Genomic DNA, 20,516 nt, shown 5'->3' on the forward strand with positions numbered 1-20,516 from the left:
AGGAAGAGCTGATCTCTCTCTCTTTTTCAGCAAAGTAACGATAGTTCTCAACCATTTCTCCAGAATGTGAACTGATTCTAACTGAACAAAAGTCAGCGACTGAATCGTCTGTACCTCAGCTAAGCGCGAGTGCTTGTGGACGTTCTCTCCTTTGTGGACCGTGGGCTGCAGCTGCTGTAAGACTCCTCTGCTGCTCGTTAGAGCTCGAGTCAGTCGGGCAAACTTCCCCCAACCTGAGGATTATCAACACAAACGATTTACAAGCTTTAAATGTTAATTCAGAGATTTTTCTAGGACTACAGCAGGTTTTCTAAACATGTGGGGATTCTTGATAAGACGCACAGTCAGGGTCTGAGGTGTTGCTTTCTTTTCAAACAGACTGCTTGGCAACTGGAGTTCTCAAACCTTCAGTATATCTTCTGCATCACCAGCTTCAAAAAGCCTCGGGTTTGTGTTCGGTTAAATTGATGATGTCTGACTCATTTCATCTGGAGACTTTTCTTATGTTGGGAAGAAATAATGTTTTGGGGTCCAGTCGATTTATGTCGACACAGCATGGTACCGACTGCAGGACCTACTGGAAAGTCAAAACATCATTTAACATGAGAACCGAGCTTCTTTTAGAACGGTGCACATTTTACTGCAGTGGCCTTTTCAGGTTTACATATGATTATATGTTTCTAAAGCTGCAATAAGCTGTTACAGGTTCTGGGTACTTGGTTGTGAGGCTTTATATTCCAATTTATATCCTGTTCCATTACTTTTTAATCTTAAATTCATCACCCTGCTGAATTCAAATAAGAACTTTTAATGATACTGATCCATAAAGAATTACCAAATGCAAGTGTAAAGATTTAGCATTGCACTCCTTTGGCATAGTCGGACTCAAGATGGACGATTCTTTGCTTTCTTCCTCTTGTCGAAATCTGCTGCCCTCATTACACATAATGCAACTCAAGTAGCCTCAGGTAGAGACGAGATCCAACTATTTCATTTTCAAGCTTCAAGTTTTCAGACTCGACTGATAAGTGAGAGATCTGAGACTTTGTACAACTGGAGCCGCAAAAGATTTTACACTCTTGCTTTTTCTCAAGATCTGACAACAGATTTTAGTGGGTAGAATCAGTGAAGTTCTCCTTAAAGCCAAACTATTTCAAAATGACCTCGTAAAAACATTTTCTGAGTTTTGCTTAGGCAGCATAAGGCCACTTTATTTCAGCACAGTGATATATTCATGTCTTCATGAGGTGATGCTACCTGTTGATGCTGTGATGAGTGTCCTTCTGTTTTTTTTCCACCACTGTGCGTTTATCGTTGCTCTCTTGCACTCATCCCTGTTCTATTCTAGCCGTCTTCAACAGTTACACAATTATTCAGTGGAAAAATGAATAGTTTCTTTGTGTTGTGAGCTGATGTGTTTGATTGACTGGGTACTTGTCGGAGCAGATGCACAACGCACAAGGTGGAATGGTGCTGCCGCTCTCATTTGATGACAAGCATGGATCTAAAAGTATTGTTTCTATTTCAATCCCTCTGACGTAGAATTAACTTTCGCTGCTTCAGAAAGGCTTCGTTTCTGACAGAGGGCGTGAGGCTCAACAAATGAAATCGAACCTTTGGAGGAATCGTCTTCGATGGGCTGTTTAAAGGCTGTTATATCGCTGAACGTGCAAAGGAACAGGACCACTTTCTCCTGTTCGTTTCGAATGGGCGCAATCTTCACAAAAAACCAAACAGGCGTCCCTGGAAGTATAAAAAAAGAACACACACATTAATCTGCGTTATTTTTGGATCAGTGTGAGCGTGCACATGGCAGAAAATCTTGATTGCACAGTGTTAAGTAAAAGTGAAACGTTGTGGAGTGTAAAAACTTTCCGTTTCTCTGCACCACCTGCAAACAGATTTACACCTGCGAGAGGAAACAAGCACAGCATCGCATTTTTCTGGGAGAAGATTTCTCTGGTCTGGCTCTCAACCAATTAGCACATTTCTACAGAGGTAGGAATGTTCTGGGCTGTGTTTGAACTCGGCTCTGTATTTTACACAGGCTGTGAATACATTTGCATGACAAGAAAGTGGAACAGCACATTTCTCTCCTTTTCTTACATTCGTCGTCGATACTTACTGTTCTTCTTGTACATCAGTATTTCAAACGAGTTCATCTCATAATTCTCGAATGTTAGTCGCACTTTTTCCGTCGTGTCCTTGTCTGTGAGCTCCCCGTACATGAAGCTGGAAAACACAAAGGGAAGTGACAATTTGAATATTTAATAGATAGATTCATTCTGGCGCTGAGGAAGGTTCAACTGTGTCAATATCTCAATGGATTTGTTTCCAAGTACATTGCCTCCTTAAACGTTGGTGTTCTGTTTTGCTTTTTATATCAACATGCTAAACATAAACCTCTTCTTAAATACAAATCTGTATTTTCTAAAAAATAGATGTAGCAGCAACGGCTGGGACACAGAGTAGGTGATCGATGTCGGCAAAATCTAAAAGGTTCTAAAGGGTTCTGTGTACTAAGTCGAGCTTCACTAAACAGCTCTATGTGCAGCAGCGGTGGTGCATCTTCAGGGTTCTGAGGACTGAGTCCAGCAGCCGTGCAGCTCGATCACTGCAGGTCACTTTTCCAGTTTCAGAAAGAAAGCTGCAACCAAGCGTCACCACAGGCCAAGCAAACAGCCCATTTCATCCAACCTTTGATTTCCACTTGAATATAAATGTATATTCTCTTAACAAAATTAAAATTATGTGCTATTCAAGTTACACTTAAATTGTGCAGACAAGCTGCTGATTGCTTGCTACAGAGATCTTTAGAGAGGCAGACACTGCAGAAATAGGCTCCATTAAATATGGAGCAGGAGTAGATTAAAAGTCATTGAAATATATCCTGAAAGCATAAAAAAGATAAATGCAATCTGGTGTCTAATTGGCCAAATGCAAAGTACCGCTCAAAAACCAATTAAACCTGGAGATGGGTCAAGCAACCATGAGCACATTTAACTGGAGACATTCATCTCACTTTGCTTGTGACTGCCACCCTCAGTAGCAGCATGTTCCAGCATGAGCTAAATATAACGTAGTTTGTTGTGAAATACAAGAGGAAGGCTAAATTTAATGAGACTGCGTTCTGACACTGCAGAGACTTTTCAGACCAGCGCTCGATATAACATCACTGATGAATGTCCTCTTTCTTCTTCTCTCTGAGCTGAGAGGGATTTTGCTTCAAAGAAAAAAAAAAAAAACGCTTGAAACCCCAACCCTCAATAGCTTTCTTGTCACGCATGAGAAATTCCCACAGGTCTGTCACTGTATGTTTACGGGATCCAACACAGAGAACGATATATGCATAATTGAAAAGACATGGATCAAAATAAGAGCAGTTGAAATGGAAATAACATCTTTGACCTGCTACAGTGAAAGAGGTTTAGTGATTAGACCTAAACACTCTGGAGGCATGAGTACACATTTTATGTTTGAGTCTCACTCAACATCAAACGTCCACAATCTGAATGTTTAATGCCTCATAATCATCGAGGCTCATGAAGTGACAGGAAATGAATCTGCACGTTGCTGCTCCTGTACGACACAGTTCAAATACTGTTGATATGATTCAAGGTATAAAAAGGACAGGAGGGTTTTCTTTTTAGAAGCTAATAGCAGCTAATAATAAGAATTTTTTAATTATTACTACAGTTGTATAAAATTGCCGGTACAAATGGCTGCCAGATCATTTTGATAATCAGTTTATTTTCATTTTTATATATATCGGACTGAGACACAGACATTCACCAGAGTGGCGTGTTTAGCCGGTTTTTTTTTCATAACTAAACAGACCTCTGAAATAACCGACATGTAATGTTTGAAAAAACAACAGTTAAGAAATCATTCAGACTTAAATAAACCACACACACGATGCAAGAACAATTATAAAGCAAATTAAGTTTCATTTTATGAAAAAGATTACATAATATAGAATCTCCACTGCAGATAAAGCAGGTAGGATGAACACAAAGTTTTCTAACTTCATTCTGCAACATTGACTGTTTACAAAAAGTTCTGCACACAAACAATAAAGAAGTGACAGTGTATTGTAGAGGGTTTTGAGGACGGGGACTATATACAGTATATATATAAACACAAGACTCCTCTCTATGGAGCAATCAAAAATAAGCCTTAAATTGTCTCACACACTGTTAAATGTTTGTACTGGCACATGTACTGAAGCTTATGTTTAGGGAGCCGAGGGTCTGAATCAGTAATAGCAGCAGTGCTGGCTGTGACACACACCATCTCCCACAACACAAACAAGCTCCCACGGTTTTCTAAAAACCTGGCAGCTCCAACGTGATCCCATTAAAATAACGTTTTACTGATGTGTTTATTACAGGTACAATACACACAAGTGCTGAAAGTGTTCGCTCCAATATGAGGACGACTCATTTGGAGAATTTCCTTTTATTCCTCACTGCATTTTGGAAAAACACCGGGGACACTGTGTCCACACTTCACCGTTACAGTCGGTGATGTGGAGGCAGTTTCAGTTTTTACAACCTGGTTACATCACAGGTCTGTCTTCGTTATCTGGGTTCTGGTGTTGCAGGAGAAACAAATCCGCTGGACTGTCTTTAACGATGGGAATATTATTAAATCTGATGCAAGTGATTTTCTCATTTCTGTCAAAATAACAAAACGTATTGTTTTAACTTCCTCTGCTGAGGGACACTGGGAGATGTAGTCCATCCAGGGTCTCTGTCACAGTTACATCTGGTATAAATAAGGTCTCCTGAGAACCAGAAAACTGAGCTACTCACGAGTTCAGCGATCCTGCAGAATGCAATACACACAGCTAATAATCGTAAATTCACGTTTGAAATGAAGAGCTATATATCAAATGCTCGGTGGTTCCTCGTCCACCACTTTGGTCCAGTCTGAGACATCTATCTATGGACTGCCGTGACGCTGACGATCCCCCTGACGTTTCCTCTGGTTCCACAATAAGGCTGACATTTGTGTTATTGAGTGAAATCTCTCATCAACTATTGGACTGTCACAAAATCTGGCACGCACATTTATATCTCCCTCTGGATGTATTGGAATAACTTTGGTGACCCTGTGGCATTTGATCTAGTGCCATCTAGAAAATGTCACTTTCTTCTTTCCATTGTTCTTTTTTAAGACAGTATATAACTTTTAAATTTGATTATATTTTAGTTTGTGTGTTCTATACTCAGAAACGCTGATTCCCTTTACCTACCTGCAGGTGCTGCTTTTCTGCATCACCTCTGCTCTGTGGTACCCAGACAGCTTGCAGAAACCATCGTTACTGTAGACAATGGGCCAGTCCACGATCTGAGCATTTCCCAGCACAAAGTTGGTATCTGTTTGAGAGTAAAAGGGCAAATTAGTTCAGACATTAAGACTAAAACATTATACAAATACTTCAATTAGAGTTTGAGTTGGGGAAAAAGGCCAATTGCACCTGATTTAAATCAAAGACAAGGATGTGACTGAAGTTATTCAAACACTGACAGGACACAACTACAGAAGATACAGATGTTAAATGATTAACCCTGAACATGTTTTTGTTATAAGGCAGATGTTGGAGTTTAAAAGAGAAACATGTCACCTTCAGTTACATTGCGGATTGGAAAGTGCACATGCTTATTTATAAAGAAGAGAGAAAACATTTACTGGAGCATTACAGTGATTCAGCAATTATACTGGGCCATTTAAATGTTCAGTAACAATATGATGGAGGTTATCCTCACACCAAAGCTACAAAACCTGATATATGATTTTAGTTTCCTCCATCCTGTATGTGTGTATTTACAAATGTGCCCAAAGCTCGTTATGTTGTCCCTCATCTTTAAAAAGATTGAGTAACCCTGCCTTTAAAGAGCCAACACACACTTTTCCAAACACACTGAAGATTTCCATTAGTGTCCATGAGGGTCTACGGCCCATTACACACTCCACACACACAGATGTGACCCAAGCACCAACTCTGTGCATCTAAATATCTGCTTACTTGATTTTCTTATTAGTAGTTGCTCATTAGCCGTTTTCACCAGAGCAGCTTGTGCGGAGTGTGTAAAAGACCTCATTAGCTGTTTCTGAGGGAAAACTGTTGTGTTTGTTATTTGGTCCAATTTACAGAAACATTATGATAAAGTATTCCTTACTGCGTAATGCTGTGTACAAATATTAATACCTGCCGTCATCAGTTTTTAAATGTCATGGATAATAGAGTACATTAATTCTCATACTTTGCATTTTGCTTATTCAAATGTCAGCAAGGCTTTCGGGTTAGGCTCCAAGCGAAACTTATTCATGGTTATAATGTGAATAAATAATCAATGCGTTCAGGTCCACTTTAATTGGCCATGTTACTTCCATCCTATTTTGTTAACGACAGCAGTTTTGTAATCAACATTCACATGCTGGCACTCTGTGTCATTACCTAAACTAGTAAAGTCTTAAATTAAGGGATTACGCTGGTATTCTTAATTTTAATGGATGGTTTAATGATCTAACAATAATGAATAAAACAAGCACAGGTGAAGTAAATTTAAGAAATAGAATATCCACTGTTCGCATAATTAACTGTTAAAATCCCAATACATTTAAATACATATTTCTTATACCTTATTAATACTAAATCCTGATTATTATAACAGCAGGTATTCATATTTGCGAATGTACTGAAAAGAATACTGTCTTAAAATTCACTGTAAATTGGACCATTTAAAAACCCAAGTTCCCTTCAAACAGTCTGTGATTCAAGAGCCAATAAGAACCAATGACAGGGACCAAGTTGACACTTAATGTGTACTGATTGATCGACTACATCAACTCATGCGATGAGAAACACACGAGAACATTCCAGCTCAAAGCCTCTGAGTTTAATGTTTTCTAAAAGGCAGTAAAACATTACGTTCACTTTATTTTAGTTTCCTCAGAATGGATGTTTTCAATATGACTACAAGTGAAGGAAATTATTCAAAACACAAAATAGTTGTGTTCCTTCAGCGACGTGCTAAACACAAGCTCATAATCCAATATTCAAACAAATAGTTGTGGTATTGCAATATGAATATATGCAATATTTTTTCCCTGTCTTAAAATAAATGGCTATGTTTGGTTAAAATTCCTTTCAAATCATAAGATATTATTGTACACTTGTGTTTTTTTGGATACTCTTTTGAAATAATCAAAAAAATCGACTTAACTTTGGAGAAAGGCAAGAAGGAGCAGATATAATGGTTTTAAATGTTTGGGAATCTCAAGGCAAACCACCCTGCTATTCACACACATTACAACAATGTGACGACACAGGGGAGAGTTGAAAAACACCTGGTACAAAAACACACAGAGATTTTATACCACATGTAAACACACACGCACAAACAAAATAAAAATTACAGTTAGAAGCATGAGAACACTGACAGAATAAAAAGCATAAGACGTTCCATGCCAACGTGTTATTTTACAGTGATCAGGTGGATGTGACTCTTGTGATTAAAGAAGCATCAAGTCAAAAGCTCTCATTAGAACTGGATTTGTTCGTTTACTGTTGTGATGCAACAAATTTGGACACAAATCTCAACGCATTGAATCAGTGAGGTGCTTTGTAAATTAACAGCATTTGGTATAGAACATTACAAATGAGAAAGATACTGTACACGAGCAGCACGCCAAACTAAACTTCAAAGTACCTGTCTGTTTATGTGACAGTGTCCAAACTGAAATATTTGAAAAGAAAAGAAGGTTAAGAGAATATACAGTGAGAGACATCTGTTGGATGCCAGACAAAAAAAGATGGGACGTGTCGACCAAAAGAGAGAGACAGGTGATTACAACAAGTCAGTAATCCTCACACCTGAATGTTTTCTTCATGACAAACTGTACAGCAATCGTCTGATCAACACCTCCGGCTGAAGCTTTACCTTGTTTTAAAAAGCGTATCCTGCAATTCTGCTTAAGTTAACAACAACAACAGACACTAGAACATACATCAGTTTGATAGGAGCTGCCTAAAAATCACAGAAAACATCTTTTCAGGAATTTGGTTTTAGTGTGCTCCATGTCCCATCCACGAACATGGAGGAAGAGGGACTTGAGACCCATTCTGCAGTCAGTCAGCAGGTGGCGATCCAGGTTTTTGGTGTCCATCTTTAAAACCAGTGGACGGTGGAGATATGTTACAAAAAGCTGATTTTGTGTTCCTGGTACGAGTCATACGGTGAGTCCCAGACATGAACATGACGACTGCAGCTGGGAGGAGTTTATTTTACAAAGAACGACTGGAAGTGACCTCATAAGGAACGTGTCGTTGTTTGTGAACGCCCACCCACCACTGTGTCCCTCACAAGTCGCTCCATTGTTTCTCGGTGGAATCCTCCAGATTAGAGGCTCTCAGGCTTCTAGCTTCAGAGAGATTTACTGCTCACTAATCCATGGACCGCCCAAGGTCATGAGAAAAACATATCCTCGTGCTTTTGTTTTGAAACGCCTCTTTTTTTTTTTTACACTTTAGGGATTTAGATATCGCACGTTTATCCGAGGAGAGCCTCGCTCTGTCGTGACAGATTTCACCATGTGCAACAGAGGTACATATGACACACGTTGGTTTGTCATATTCTGGGGGTACAACCCGAAAATGAAAGCCCTAACCTTACTTCAACCAAACCCCAATGAAAAGAGAAGAAAATATAGCTCAAGCAAATGAACTGGTGTACATCCAGGCTGGTGACGGGCACAAACACCATCCTGTCTGGTGCCATAACCCTCCAGTCTGTCATGTCACTTCCAATCGGGTCAAACGCTGCAGAGAGGTCAAATGGTTACTGAGACACACCGTGGGCCCTCCATCAGTTCTCAGCTTTCTAATGTGGTTAATTGTCTTCACATCTGGACGGCACACTGTGCACTAATTGGCCAAAATAAAATTAGACTGGAAGCTCGACTTAAAATCCTTTTATTTCAATAAATCAGTTGTAGAGGAGGAACTCATCACTGTTCTGTTTTTTTAATGTGTTTTTGATTTCTGGTTTAAACTGAAACATTCCGTGTGCTGAGAGTTAAAGACTTTTTAACTGACTGAAAATGATTTAATTAGTTTCATCATCGCTCATCATTATCCTCCAGGGGGAGGATTTTATTGGTGAGACCTCTGCTGAATAATTTCAGTGGCCCCATCAGCCACAAAATAAAAAATACAGAATAATAATAATAATAATAATAATGATAATAATAATAATGTGTGCAGTATCTGAGCACAGCTTGATGTTTGAATGGAAAACTACAACTACAACCAGAATATGTTGGCTGATGTTTGACATTAAAATACATAAGAAAAAGTCTCCCAGTTGGATTTCAATGTGTTTGTAACTAATTGCTTTCACACTGGAGATGATGCTCAGACATGAATGACAGTTTATTTGTTCTTTTAATGACATAATCTTTCCTTTACATAAACACGTCAGTATCCAGACATTTCTGCTGTGCGTCATTTTGCAATTAAGATTTCCACTGGTCTTAATAATACATTTAATGATTTAATGATCCCAATTACAAACAGGAGCTGTGTCGCAATCTGAAAAATGAATAAACTCAACTAATTGCATCAATGAGATTTACATGAATACGATTGTAAAACCAATATGCTAAGAACAAAATAATAATTAACTTTCTATTACCAATTATCTTCCATTTTTTTTAAATGTCCTTAATTGGCTGAAAGGTTTGATTGTCCAGTTCATGAGTCAGAGGGTTTTTGTATTAATGGTTGAATCTTAACTGAGTGAATAAATCTTCTTACCGTTCGACCGTCTCACAATATTCTCCAAAAAAGTATTCTGAGGGGCCACAAGTCCTCTGCGGCCCCCCGCCATCCTGCCTCCGGTCTCAGTCTGCAGGTGAAGCTCTGCTGCTGCCGCTCGTCTTCATGGTCTCTCGCTGGATGTGTGGGACAGCGGCGGCTCGTCTGTCTGCTCTCCTCCGCAGATGATGCCTCCTCCTCGGCCTCCTCAGCCTCCTCAGCCCGGCGCGGTGCTGTTGGCGCCTCTTAACGCACCTCATCATCCAGGAGAGGAAAACAACGCCGGGGCGCAGCGGCGCAGGAGGGGCCGCTGCTCCGGTGCGCCACCGTCAGCCACACCCGGAGCTGCAGCGCCACCTGCTGGACCAAATAACCTTTACACTCACAATTACATCAACTTTGTTCATTTATCTCATGTTAATAGTATTAGTTTGTGTTATTGACTTGTATTTCTTATTTATTTTAGGGTACTTGTATATTTTTGTTATAGCTTTTAAAATATATTTAGATTTTTTTTAATTTCTAAGGTAAGTGTTGTTACTTTTATTTTATTAATTTAATGCCATTATTTATTTATTGATGAAACACTTTTCTAATAACTACTGTAGCCACCTGAGTTATTATGGCACATGAGCTGGAGCAAGTTTTATGCTCCTGAGATGTTCATGAATTTACAACTCATCGTTCTTATCATTGTTATTTCTGAAAATATCCATATTTTACTTTTAGTGCCTCAGACTTATGCGTAGCAGATTAAAACAAACTAAATTGACGTACATTGCCAAACTGAGAGGAGAGAGAGTTCCCTGCAGTCAACCCAGGAGTTTTCTGGTTTCTTGAGAATGAATCGCTTACAGTCGGGCTCTTGTTTCATTAAGGAGCAGTAATACTGCGCCATGTGGATTTTGCCCTTTGATTCCTGCAGTAAAATTTTTACCCTTCCAGAGACAGCGTTTCCTCCACCAGCTCATTAATCCTGCTTAATTATTTCTGGACCCTGCAGTGTCTGTACTGACAGAACTCCAGTAACGCTGCAGGTCACAACGTCCTCATCAAAATTAAACTAACAGTACAAAAGTAGTTGGTTCAAAGAAATACCTGTGGCTCGGAGCTGGTTGTCTCTCTTCTCAATTAGGTTTCACCTGTTGTCACAGGTGGACATCAGACTTCTTAATGGCTCCTATGGAGAGCAGCAGGCCTCTGTGTGCTGAGCTGAATATCACCGTTCTGTGATAAACCAGGTTTGAACCATTAACTGTAAAAGTACCGACACAGGCTATGAGTTGGACAAAGCTGAACCATGTTGCTGGAATTCCAGTTTTGCTGACACTTTAATTTAACCCCATGTTTATCATTGATAAAAGGTTGAAACCATCAGAAGCTCCCCTATAGTTGTGAGCACGTGTTTATTAATGTAATAGTCAACAGTTACTACTCTTCCTGTGGACACATGTAAGTGGAGGCTATTTTATTTGTTCATCCACAGAAGCTTACATCAACTTATATCATCCTGTGCTATATATAAACGTCTCTATACTTTATAGCCTCTGAATGATTAATTGGGCAAAAAGAAAGTGTTTCAAGTCTAAATATTGTTGAGTCAGTTTCTGCTTTCATATAACAAACACTTTGTAGCTTCTGAAAAGCAGGAGGCTATAATGATCCCCCTGGCTCTTCCTTTAGATCTGAGTTAGTGTTCAAATAACTTTAAGTGTCTGCAGCTTTCGGTCAAGCTGTAAATACATCAAAGTTTTATAGACGGTCAAACTCCTGCACAATGTCCATCACTGAGTCACCAGTTAGCTGCTGTCAACACAGCCCTTTCGTCCCAATTAGTAAAGCATCACTTTATCACAGCAGGTCCACCTCAACCCAGAAAAGGAGTGGGATCATTTCTATGAAGCTTTTTTTACTCATTCTAACTTCAAAGGCTGAAGAAAAGGATTAAACTCAAGTCTCAGATTTATTTCGCCGCACTGACAGTCTCAACTGTTTAATACACAATTAAGTGAAATAGAATGTAGGATTAACCCTGTGTGAAACATTTTGCCAAAAACTCCCCTTCCACTTTATATAGTTCCTCTATCATTTACCTCAGGGGAAACACACTTCAGTAGCAAATATATAAAATCACAGATGTTAGAACCAGCCGGAAGCCTGAATTTCTCAACTTGAAACTGTATATTGTCAATTAGCTCAAAGGACCCACAGATCAGCTATAGAGCCGATTATCTAAAGCTGCTTTCAGACATGCACTGACATTTTCTGGAGGGGCTGTATGTGAGAGCACAAATGCCTAAGTCAGTTGCTGCAGGATTTTTCCTGCCAGCTAGTGACATGTCCACAAAATGCTTCAGTGAGCCCACGAGAAAATACAGTAAGAACTCGCCTGAATGTTCGCGTCTGAACAGAACAATCTCCTGCTGCGTCTTTTATATGTGACGGACAAACTCCGTAGAAATGTACAGATCCAATTTTCCGGGACGTTTTCAGAGTTCATGTCTGAAACAGCTTGAGAAAGCTGATCTGAATGTGGAGGAATCACAGTCCTGCTGCAGAGTGGATTCAGTTTGTTCCAACAGACAAACCACAAACTGTTTTGAGGATTAGTTTTATGGAGACAGAGTTAAAACAGGCTGTTGAAGTATTGACACATTTTCATGGCAGCTGTTCAGCCGACATTCTGAGTCCCCTTCACATTGATAACAAAGCAGCGCTCTCCCTCACACATTAACATGTTGTGTTGTCACATAAAGACAGTCTTTGTGCGTAGTTTCATTGTTTGCATTAACTCGACCACGTCTTGGTGATGTTGAGATGACTCAGGTGATCCGTTATGTGCTTGTGTTCTGGGAAATTGGCGAATTTGGACTCCTTGATCTTGAGCCAGCTCTTGGCTCTGCGCTCGGCGGCGTTTCCGTACTCCTGCTCTGAAGTCATGTACGGCCGGCTGATCCAGTATTCGTTCTCAGCCTCGATCTCCAGCCGCTTCAGCGTGTTGCGTTGCATCTGCCACGTGATCTGCCGCGGACGCCGGTACTTTCCGATCCACTGCTTCCCGGGGATGCCTTTCCGCAGCAGGGTGAGGGTGAGGAACATATTGGCCGACTATTTCTGAAAAATAGTAAATCAGAGAGATAGAGATCAGTGATTGCTGTAATGACCCTAAATGAACAGTACCACTTTTCATTTAGGGTTGGGCCATATGGATACAAATATATTCAAGATAAAAGAAATTCCCATTGGTCGATATCAATAATTACATTAAATGTCACATTATTAGTTCAAGTTTAAAGAAATAGTTTTGCTTTGGATGAATATTGTGGTTTTTAATTCATTTTCTCATCCAACACATTCCACTGCACCGTTGTTGATCATGATTTACTAACGAATAAACTGGACTGAACTTATCACCGGAGGTTCATCAACTTTCTTATTGTTTACCTTTGGAACTGTGTTGAGTCACGGGATGTAAAACTTTACAGCCATACATGACCATGATATCACATCAGCCATCTCATCCTATCATGGTTAAGTGGGTGACTGCAATCGAACTCAAGTGTGTAACAGTAAAAACTGTTTATAGCAGCTGCAATCTATACTGTATGACCACATGCATGTGTCACCTTTATTACACAGTACTCAGACTGTGGACATTCCCTTGCTGGAGGTGCTTTGATATGTTTTTCAGGACTTTCATGGCTTCTGCTTCGAAGACATAAATCAGCTTCATTTTCAGATTTTCAGCGAGTCGCTAAGAAGAGCATTGAAGATTCACAAAGAGTAAACTGTAACTTGATTGTACCTGTAACTGATCTGTCAAACAACTGAATTAAGATCTTGGAAACCAATGGAGTTCTGAGACTGTAAAAGTTGAAAGGTTCCCAAACTTTCCACTTCATAAATAGATCAAATACGTGATTTGCCTCGGGGGTGCTCATAGTTTTGCAGACAATTGGGAGATTAGTCAAATAAAAATTAATTTTCAGGCCGACAAACATTTGCTGGATCAAGCTTCAATAATACGATGACTTAGTTTTTCTTGATCTTACTGTGTCGTAACTTTAATATTCTTGTATCTTATATCTTTGACAAAATCTAAAATCTAATGTCCTCACCTGGTGATGTAGGCTTCTCTGTTTATGATCATTTAGCAGCATGCACGTGTGGATCTGAGTGTTTGCTTGGATACTTGTATGTAATGTGTGTTCTCATTTTTCTAATTTAGCTCCAGAAAACATCTGGATTGATGTCATGAGTTTAACCGAATTAAAAAAATCCAGAAAATAAGTGGCAGCACAAGTTTGGGACCCAGATTATTGGTCTACGGCCTCAAACAACAATAATGATGATAACAACAATAACAATAGTAGAACAACATGAAGGTTCAACAAGATAGAAGCTTATAAAATGTCGATAGCGTGAATAAAACCGTTCGTGTAAACATTCAGTCTTTATCGACGTATGTCCTCCCACGTGTTCATGTGTTTACTTGAGGTGAAAGTTGCAGCCAAAGTTTAAATTTGACCCAAATGTAAAATGACATTGATGAAACGTGTGTACGCGGTGCGCTAAAGCTAGCTTAGCTTTGGGCTAACGCTGCAGACCAAGGGCAGCTCAAAGGGAGAATCCAGTTTCTGTCGTCGTTCAAATAAAACGACGCGACACGTTTTACTTCCTCACCTGCTCTTCTTCCTGCGACAGACGAGGATCGGTTTCAAGCGACGGGACGAAGAAACGAGAAGAAACGAGAAGAAACGAAAGGTTTTAAAACACGAAACTGTGGAAAATGTGTCAAACAGCGGTGAACTACACGACCACTTCCGGGTTAACTACGGAGCGGGAGGAGGCTCAAATGTGTTCAGATCCGTTCACTGGTTTATTTTGTGATATTAATTTAATTTTTAATTGTTCGAAGGAAATAGTGTTCATGAGAATCCTTTCACAGAAACGCCGCACGAATCCTAAAATTAAGTAATTAACAATTTAACAATAATTAATTGTAATTATTGTTGACAAAAGTCTTAAAAAAAAGATTAATATCAATGTATATCGAATAAATATAGAATTACATCACCCCCCACCCCATTCCCCATTTCTACATTTTGTAATTTTACTAATGTGACTTTGTTGTGTGCTTTGTATTCTGGGAAACACAAAAATATATAAATTAATACACAAACTATTTTAAAGAAACTGGGGAAATGGATGTGGATGCAGCATTTCTATAAAAAATTTTCGTGTTTTTCTAGAGAATCCTCTTGTTTTGAGTCGAGTCTGGTTATCTTTATATAAGACAACCGATAGTTTATCAGAACATGCATCCGGTGCATGATCCATGTGAAAGGTCACCAGCCACCTCCTCACTTCTGCTCCTTTGTGTGTTTTATAAACACCAGTCATTGGATTCACTGGAGCTCCTCCCCCCTGGGCCTGGATTTAAGAGGTTACATTAGTTCTCAATACACTTCCTCCTTCCTCTCTCAGTTTGTGCTCGGCTCTGCTTCCGCGCGGTCAAGATGGTTTTCCTCCTCACGTTGTTTTCAGCCACCACCTGGACTCTGCTGGTTCTGTGTGCCACCCTCCTGTTTCTGTGAGTTGTCTCTGGATCAGACTGGAGAGAGTCAAGCTGCCTTTATTCACTGAGTTGTGTGAAGTTGTTCTATCATTGATCTTGTTACTGTAACATGCACAACTCTTTCTGTTTTTGTATTGCAGCTATTCCATTTGGCCTTACAGGTTTTTTAAAAAGCTGGGAATCTCCGGACCACGGCCTCTGCCTATAATGGGGACATTGATGTACTTAAGAAAGGTATCACACAAACCCACATTGTAAGGAATATACTGTATATGATACTGACAGAAAGTGATCACAGTGTTTGTTATATGTACATTCAATGATGATGACCCTGTTTAACTAAAACACAATTCAGAAGTCTCAGTATCCTGACCCTCACTGCTCAACCTATCACTACACACCATGATTGTAGCTTTTTAAAGGTTGTCAACACATTAACTTTCATTTTCCTCACAGGGTTTTTATGCTTTTGACCGTGAATGCCAGGCAAAGTACGGAGATGTGTGGGGGTGAGTTATTGCTTCATCTTTCAACTTGCACAGACTGAAAGGCAGCGGATGAGATGATTAATAGGACAGGGAAGAAGAACTTTGACGGGCTGCTGGGGACATTATTTATATTAGATATTCTTGAAATCTGTTTTTTCCCCTTATTACTCCATTGTGTAAAACTAAGTCATGCAAGTGTAACACAAATGGAATCTGCCTATCAGTGCCTCTTGTATGAGTGTCTATGTAAATGTATGATCTCTCTTATTGCAAAATGATCATCTGTAAAGAAACTAGATGGACAGATAAACACTTTCATTGATCCTAAGGGAAATTTAGGGAATTTTTAGGAACTAAAGACCGATAAATGTAATAAAATAATTTTAAAAAATAGATGAAAATTTAATTGTACAGGAGTAGAAATTTAGTATAAATGGCATGATCGTCACATGTTCAAATATGTTTTTATTTTCAGTAAATGCTCATTTTATATCTCATCATAAAGATAGTATAAGATGAAGAAAATACTTTTTGAAATAATGTGACACTAGAAGAAGCTTGCTAATCCATATATATAAAAGAGAAAAGTATAATGCAAATAATTAATAAGTTATTATAATCACTCTTGTTGTTTTTGTGCAGGTTGTATGAGGGACGCTTACCAGTTTTAATGGTGTCAGACCCGGACATGCTTAAAAGTGTGATGGTGAAGGAGTGCTACTCTGTGTTCACCAACCGCAGGGTAAGAGACTCACCTGGCTGCATGTGACTGAGTCATTTTAAACTCAGCATATTATCACACAGTGTCATCAGCACTGATGTAATAATAACTGTAGATAAGTGAGAAGACCACGTGTCTGTGATGCAAGAGCCTCTGGTTGAGGCAGAATTCAAAGAAATCTATTCAAAGTCAAAAAGTACAAATCAAAGCGACTACTGAAATGAAGAAATTTAAATTGAGCAGATAATGTGTGGTGAACCACCTCACCTTTGTAAATACTCTGCATTTACCCAAGTTTATGTTGATTTATATGGCGTGTGGTCTCATTAGAACCACAATAAATATGTCGTCGCACTTTCAAGATGGAAGGAAAAACGTTGTATGGTCAGCGTAGGAGAAAGGTTGGAATCTAAACATTCAGAGTTTCCTCTTGTTCTTAGGATACTTTTTTTGATGGACCGATGGATGACGCGATTACAGCAGTGAAAGATGAAAGGTGGAAACGGATTCGGAGCACGTTATCTCCCTGTTTCACCAGCGGACGACTGAAAAAGGTCAGTATCAAATCTGAGCTCACTGACCACGTCTACTTTCTTTTAACTACGTCTGTAGTACGTGTCTATACTGTGTGTATCTGTCTGCTGTACACACTGTACACTCTCTGAGAGAAGTATTTACACCTCTTTGTCAACATTGCAAACAGTGGAAAGTACCTTCAAACAAATACTGAACTTAAAGGAACACAAACTTTTCAGTCTGATGGTTCAGAATAGTGCCACTTTCTTTTCTATTCTATTTGAAGGTAATAATAAGGGTTACAATAAGGTTATTGAGTGTTGCTGTAACAATCAAGTATAATAATATGTAATAATAAGTCAGTCACAGGTCAGAGTCTTGTGATAAACAGTAAAATGTGATTGATTGACAAAGGGAAGAATAGGTTTTCTAAATATTTCCTAAATAAAGGACTCTTACTTGAGTACTTTTTTACATTGTGGTATTGATACTTTGGTTTGAGTAAAATGATATAAGTACTTGTTTCCCCACTGAACATGATGCAACCTTTCTTTCTTGTAAGATCTTTCCCATCATTGCTCGCTATGCAGACCGGCTCGTTGAGAAACTAGGAGAAAAACACGAGGATGAAATGGTCGAGGTCAAACAGTACGTTATAATTCTGTCACTCTAGGCATCGTGAAGTCAATGAACATGAGAGTAATGAATCCACGTCCCATCTTAAGAATGAAAACAACCTCTCCTTTCCCTCTGATGCAGACTGGTGGCACCTTACAGCTTAGACGTCGTGACCAGCGCATCGTTCAGCGTTGAGGCCGACTCCCAGAACAACCCAGACGACCCACTTATCGTTCACCTCAAGAAAATTCTGAACTTCAGACTGTGGCCGCTGGCTATAATATGTAAGTCCTCCTTCCACGTCTGGTACGTGTTTGGCATCATTTGATCGATACTCTGGTGAACAGCGCTTTGTCGTCCTTTCAGTGATATTTGGTGTTCGTGTGTTTAAACTGCTGAAGATCGAGGTGATGCCCAGTCTCAGCTTGGATTATTTCTACAACATCATCAAGAGATTTAAAGAGCAGCACCATGCAGACGACTCCGTGAGTATTTGGTCTGTCCCAGTGAATTCACACATTTTATAACTAATGACATGTTCACGATTCAGACAGGAGTTTTATACATATTTCAAAAGTAGTTTTTTTTAAAAAAATGCTTTCCACGTTTGTTTCTGGTTTAGATGTATCAACACTTATGGATTCAACAATAAGCTGCAGTTTACCATTGACAGAGCCAAGCTTGCTGTTTACTTCCAGTCTTTATGCTAAGCTAAACTTAAACCGACCAGTGGACATTCAGCTCCTAATCCATCCCCTCTCTCTAAAATGTTAAACTGCTCCTTTAAACCCTCTGAAATTTCTTATTATCCACTTATTTCAACAATATTTCTGCCGACGTTGAGATTTTCTCTGTGCTGGTCTAGATTCGAGCCGACTTCCTGCACGTGATGCTTCAGAGCGAGATTCCAGATGCGGAGATACAGAACGAGGAACAGCAGCCGAGCAAAGGTGCGTTTTCTCCACAGAGGTGAATCACAACAGTCGAGGTGACGCAGAGATTCTTTTGTTTTTGGTCTTGTGAACGCAACATCTCAGGAACACCTTGTGGGGATTTCTTCAAATTTGGCACAAATGTTCGGTTGGACTCAAGGATGAACTCATTAGAATTTAGTGATCCAAGGTCAAAGGTCAAGGTCACAGTAGCCTGATTTAACATGTTTTCCGCCTCTTGAATATGACCTCTTAAGTCTGCCTTAAGGGAATTTCTTCAGTCAAACTTCTGATCAGTTGTCACTTGGACTCAAAGATAAACTGATTCGATTTCAGAGGTCAAAGGTCATGAAGGCAAACAACTGCAGGGGGGAATTCTAGTGAAATGGGTTTCATGTTTTAAATGTTTCATTGGATTGTTGTACACATTCTGCTTTGTTTTGTTGTAGGTCTGACTGAACACGAGATCCTTTCTCAGGCCTTGATTTTCATCTTCGGAGGCTATGAGACCACCAGCAGCACCCTTTCATTCCTGTTTTACAATCTGGCAACCAACCCTAACGCGATGCGGATCCTGCAGGAAGAGATCGATGCCAGCATACCGAGAGATGTACAGTAATTCATCGGTCTTATATTGTTCTGTGACTTTCATTTTCATTTTTTATAATGAAAGCTGGTATCTTTTGCTGGTATTTCACCTCTAGGCTCCAGTTTCGTATGACGACCTGCTGCGTCTGCAGTACCTGGACCAGGTGATTTCTGAGTCGCTGCGCTTGCTTCCCACTGCGCCTCGGCTCGAGCGGATGTGCAAAAAAACAGTCCAGCTCCACGGCATCACCATCCTGGAAGGAACGCTCATTGGGATTCCTGTGTACTTGTTACACAAGGATCCACGTTTCTGGAACTCACCAGAGCTTTTCAGACCAGAGAGGTAAACATTCATTCTGTACACGATTAATAAGGAGGGGTAAGATCCCCCGCTTTCTTCTTGACTGTGAAAACAGCAGATGATCAATTTTTTCAGTTTGAGTTCATCTAGTGTGTGTGTGTGTGTGTGTGTGTGTGTGTGTCTGTAGGTTCAGTCCCGACAGCGGGGAGGAGGTGAACCCGTACGTGTACATGCCGTTCGGGCTTGGGCCTCGTAACTGCATTGGGATGCGCTACGCTCTCCTCGTCATGAAAATGGTTGTTGTGCGTCTCCTGCAGGATTACACCATAGAAACATGCAGAGACACTGTGGTAAGAATAACAGCAACACACACACACACAGACACACACACGCACACACACACACACACACACACACACACACACAGACACACAGACAGACACACACACACACACACACACACACACACACAGACACACACTAACTTTCATGTTCACTCAGACTCACTCTCCTCAGCTGATCTAACATCCATTTCTCTTTTTAGATTCCTTTAGAGCTCAACTGGAAGTTTCAGCCGGTGGTGCCAATAAAACTCAAGTTTGTTCCCAGAAGACATTAGTCAGAAGAAGAAATTCTGTCAAAGTCAATATTATGTACATATCACTTTTCTATAAATAGTCTCAAATGTTTCATCTTTATGTCTTAATTTTTCGGAAGAAAATAGAACATTTATCTTTTATTTTTATGACTATACATGAATTTAACTATCTTAGTTAAAAAAATTGTAATGGACAGTTAAACCTACCAGCGTCATTCTTATAAAACCGCTTTAATATTTTAAGGGGAACATGAGAGAATGTAAAATAACCTGATCCAAACATAAAAATACTTTATAGCACCATCTTTGCTGTCTCCTTTTTTCAAGGTTCCTGTTTTTAAAGTCACTTTAGC

The 20,516-nt window shown here is 39.6% G+C and overlaps 3 protein-coding genes across 9 annotated transcripts in view; 1 reads left to right on the forward strand and 2 right to left on the reverse strand.

Moving 5' to 3' along the window:
- Window positions 1–11,626, reverse strand: part of kcnh1a (potassium voltage-gated channel, subfamily H (eag-related), member 1a) — a 32,659-nt gene extending 21,033 nt beyond the window's left edge. For 2 of the 6 annotated variants that reach the window (XM_069538570.1, XM_069538567.1), the window contains exons 1-7: window positions 10,922–11,626; window positions 9,824–10,180; window positions 7,719–7,745; window positions 5,258–5,381; window positions 2,126–2,232; window positions 1,615–1,743; window positions 115–233 (exon numbers count right to left, since the gene is read on the reverse strand). In XM_069538570.1, coding sequence (XP_069394671.1) covers window positions 115–233; window positions 1,615–1,743; window positions 2,126–2,232; window positions 5,258–5,381; window positions 7,719–7,745; window positions 9,824–9,896 — 579 coding nt within the window. In that variant the 5' untranslated portion in view covers window positions 9,897–10,180; window positions 10,922–11,626. The other 4 variants (XM_069538571.1, XM_020098048.2, XM_069538568.1 and 1 more) reach the window with 3 other exon arrangements.
- A 147-nt stretch (window positions 11,627–11,773) lies between these two features.
- Window positions 11,774–14,668, reverse strand: mrpl57 (mitochondrial ribosomal protein L57). The gene is made up of 2 exons (XM_020087352.2): window positions 14,507–14,668; window positions 11,774–12,937 (listed from the first exon to the last, which is right to left on the reverse strand). Exon 2 carries the CDS (start codon window positions 12,920–12,922, stop codon window positions 12,611–12,613), a length of 312 nt encoding a protein of 103 aa, XP_019942911.1. The 5' UTR covers window positions 12,923–12,937; window positions 14,507–14,668; the 3' UTR covers window positions 11,774–12,610.
- Window positions 14,669–15,233: 565 nt separating this feature from the next.
- LOC109633951 (cytochrome P450 3A56-like) lies at window positions 15,234–20,468 on the forward strand. Of its 2 annotated transcripts, none has more exons than XM_020094156.2 (13): window positions 15,234–15,416; window positions 15,542–15,635; window positions 15,858–15,910; window positions 16,532–16,631; window positions 17,051–17,164; window positions 17,689–17,774; window positions 17,886–18,028; window positions 18,111–18,229; window positions 18,610–18,694; window positions 19,126–19,286; window positions 19,381–19,607; window positions 19,753–19,915; window positions 20,110–20,468. In XM_020094156.2, the coding sequence occupies exons 1-13, from the start codon at window positions 15,343–15,345 to the stop codon at window positions 20,182–20,184; spliced, it is 1,494 nt and encodes a 497-aa protein (XP_019949715.2). In that variant the 5' UTR covers window positions 15,234–15,342; the 3' UTR covers window positions 20,185–20,468. The 2 variants fall into 2 exon arrangements, with proteins under 2 accessions (XP_019949715.2, XP_069394463.1); XM_069538362.1 differs by having other exon boundaries at window positions 15,258–15,416; window positions 19,753–19,956; window positions 20,039–20,468.
- The last annotated feature ends 48 nt before the right edge of the window (window positions 20,469–20,516 follow it).

This window comes from Paralichthys olivaceus, chromosome 14 (assembly GCF_024713975.1).
Source record: "Paralichthys olivaceus isolate ysfri-2021 chromosome 14, ASM2471397v2, whole genome shotgun sequence".
NCBI classification, from domain to species: domain Eukaryota; kingdom Metazoa; phylum Chordata; class Actinopteri; order Pleuronectiformes; family Paralichthyidae; genus Paralichthys; species Paralichthys olivaceus.

What these genes read in the sequence shown, in the direction of transcription:
- mrpl57 (XM_020087352.2), bottom strand. Translation starts at nt 12,922, where the DNA reads ATGTTCCTCACCCTCACCCTGCTGCGGAAAGGCATCCCCGGGAAGCAG.
- LOC109633951 (XM_069538362.1), top strand. Translation starts at nt 15,343, where the DNA reads ATGGTTTTCCTCCTCACGTTGTTTTCAGCCACCACCTGGACTCTGCTG. An exon ending in CTGTGTTCACCAACCGCAGG is followed by an intron (nt 16,632 to 17,050) that starts GTAAGAGACTCA and finishes TCTTGTTCTTAG; the next exon opens with GATACTTTTTTTGATGGACC. An exon ending in GAGCTTTTCAGACCAGAGAG is followed by an intron (nt 19,608 to 19,752) that starts GTAAACATTCAT and finishes GTGTGTCTGTAG; the next exon opens with GTTCAGTCCCGACAGCGGGG.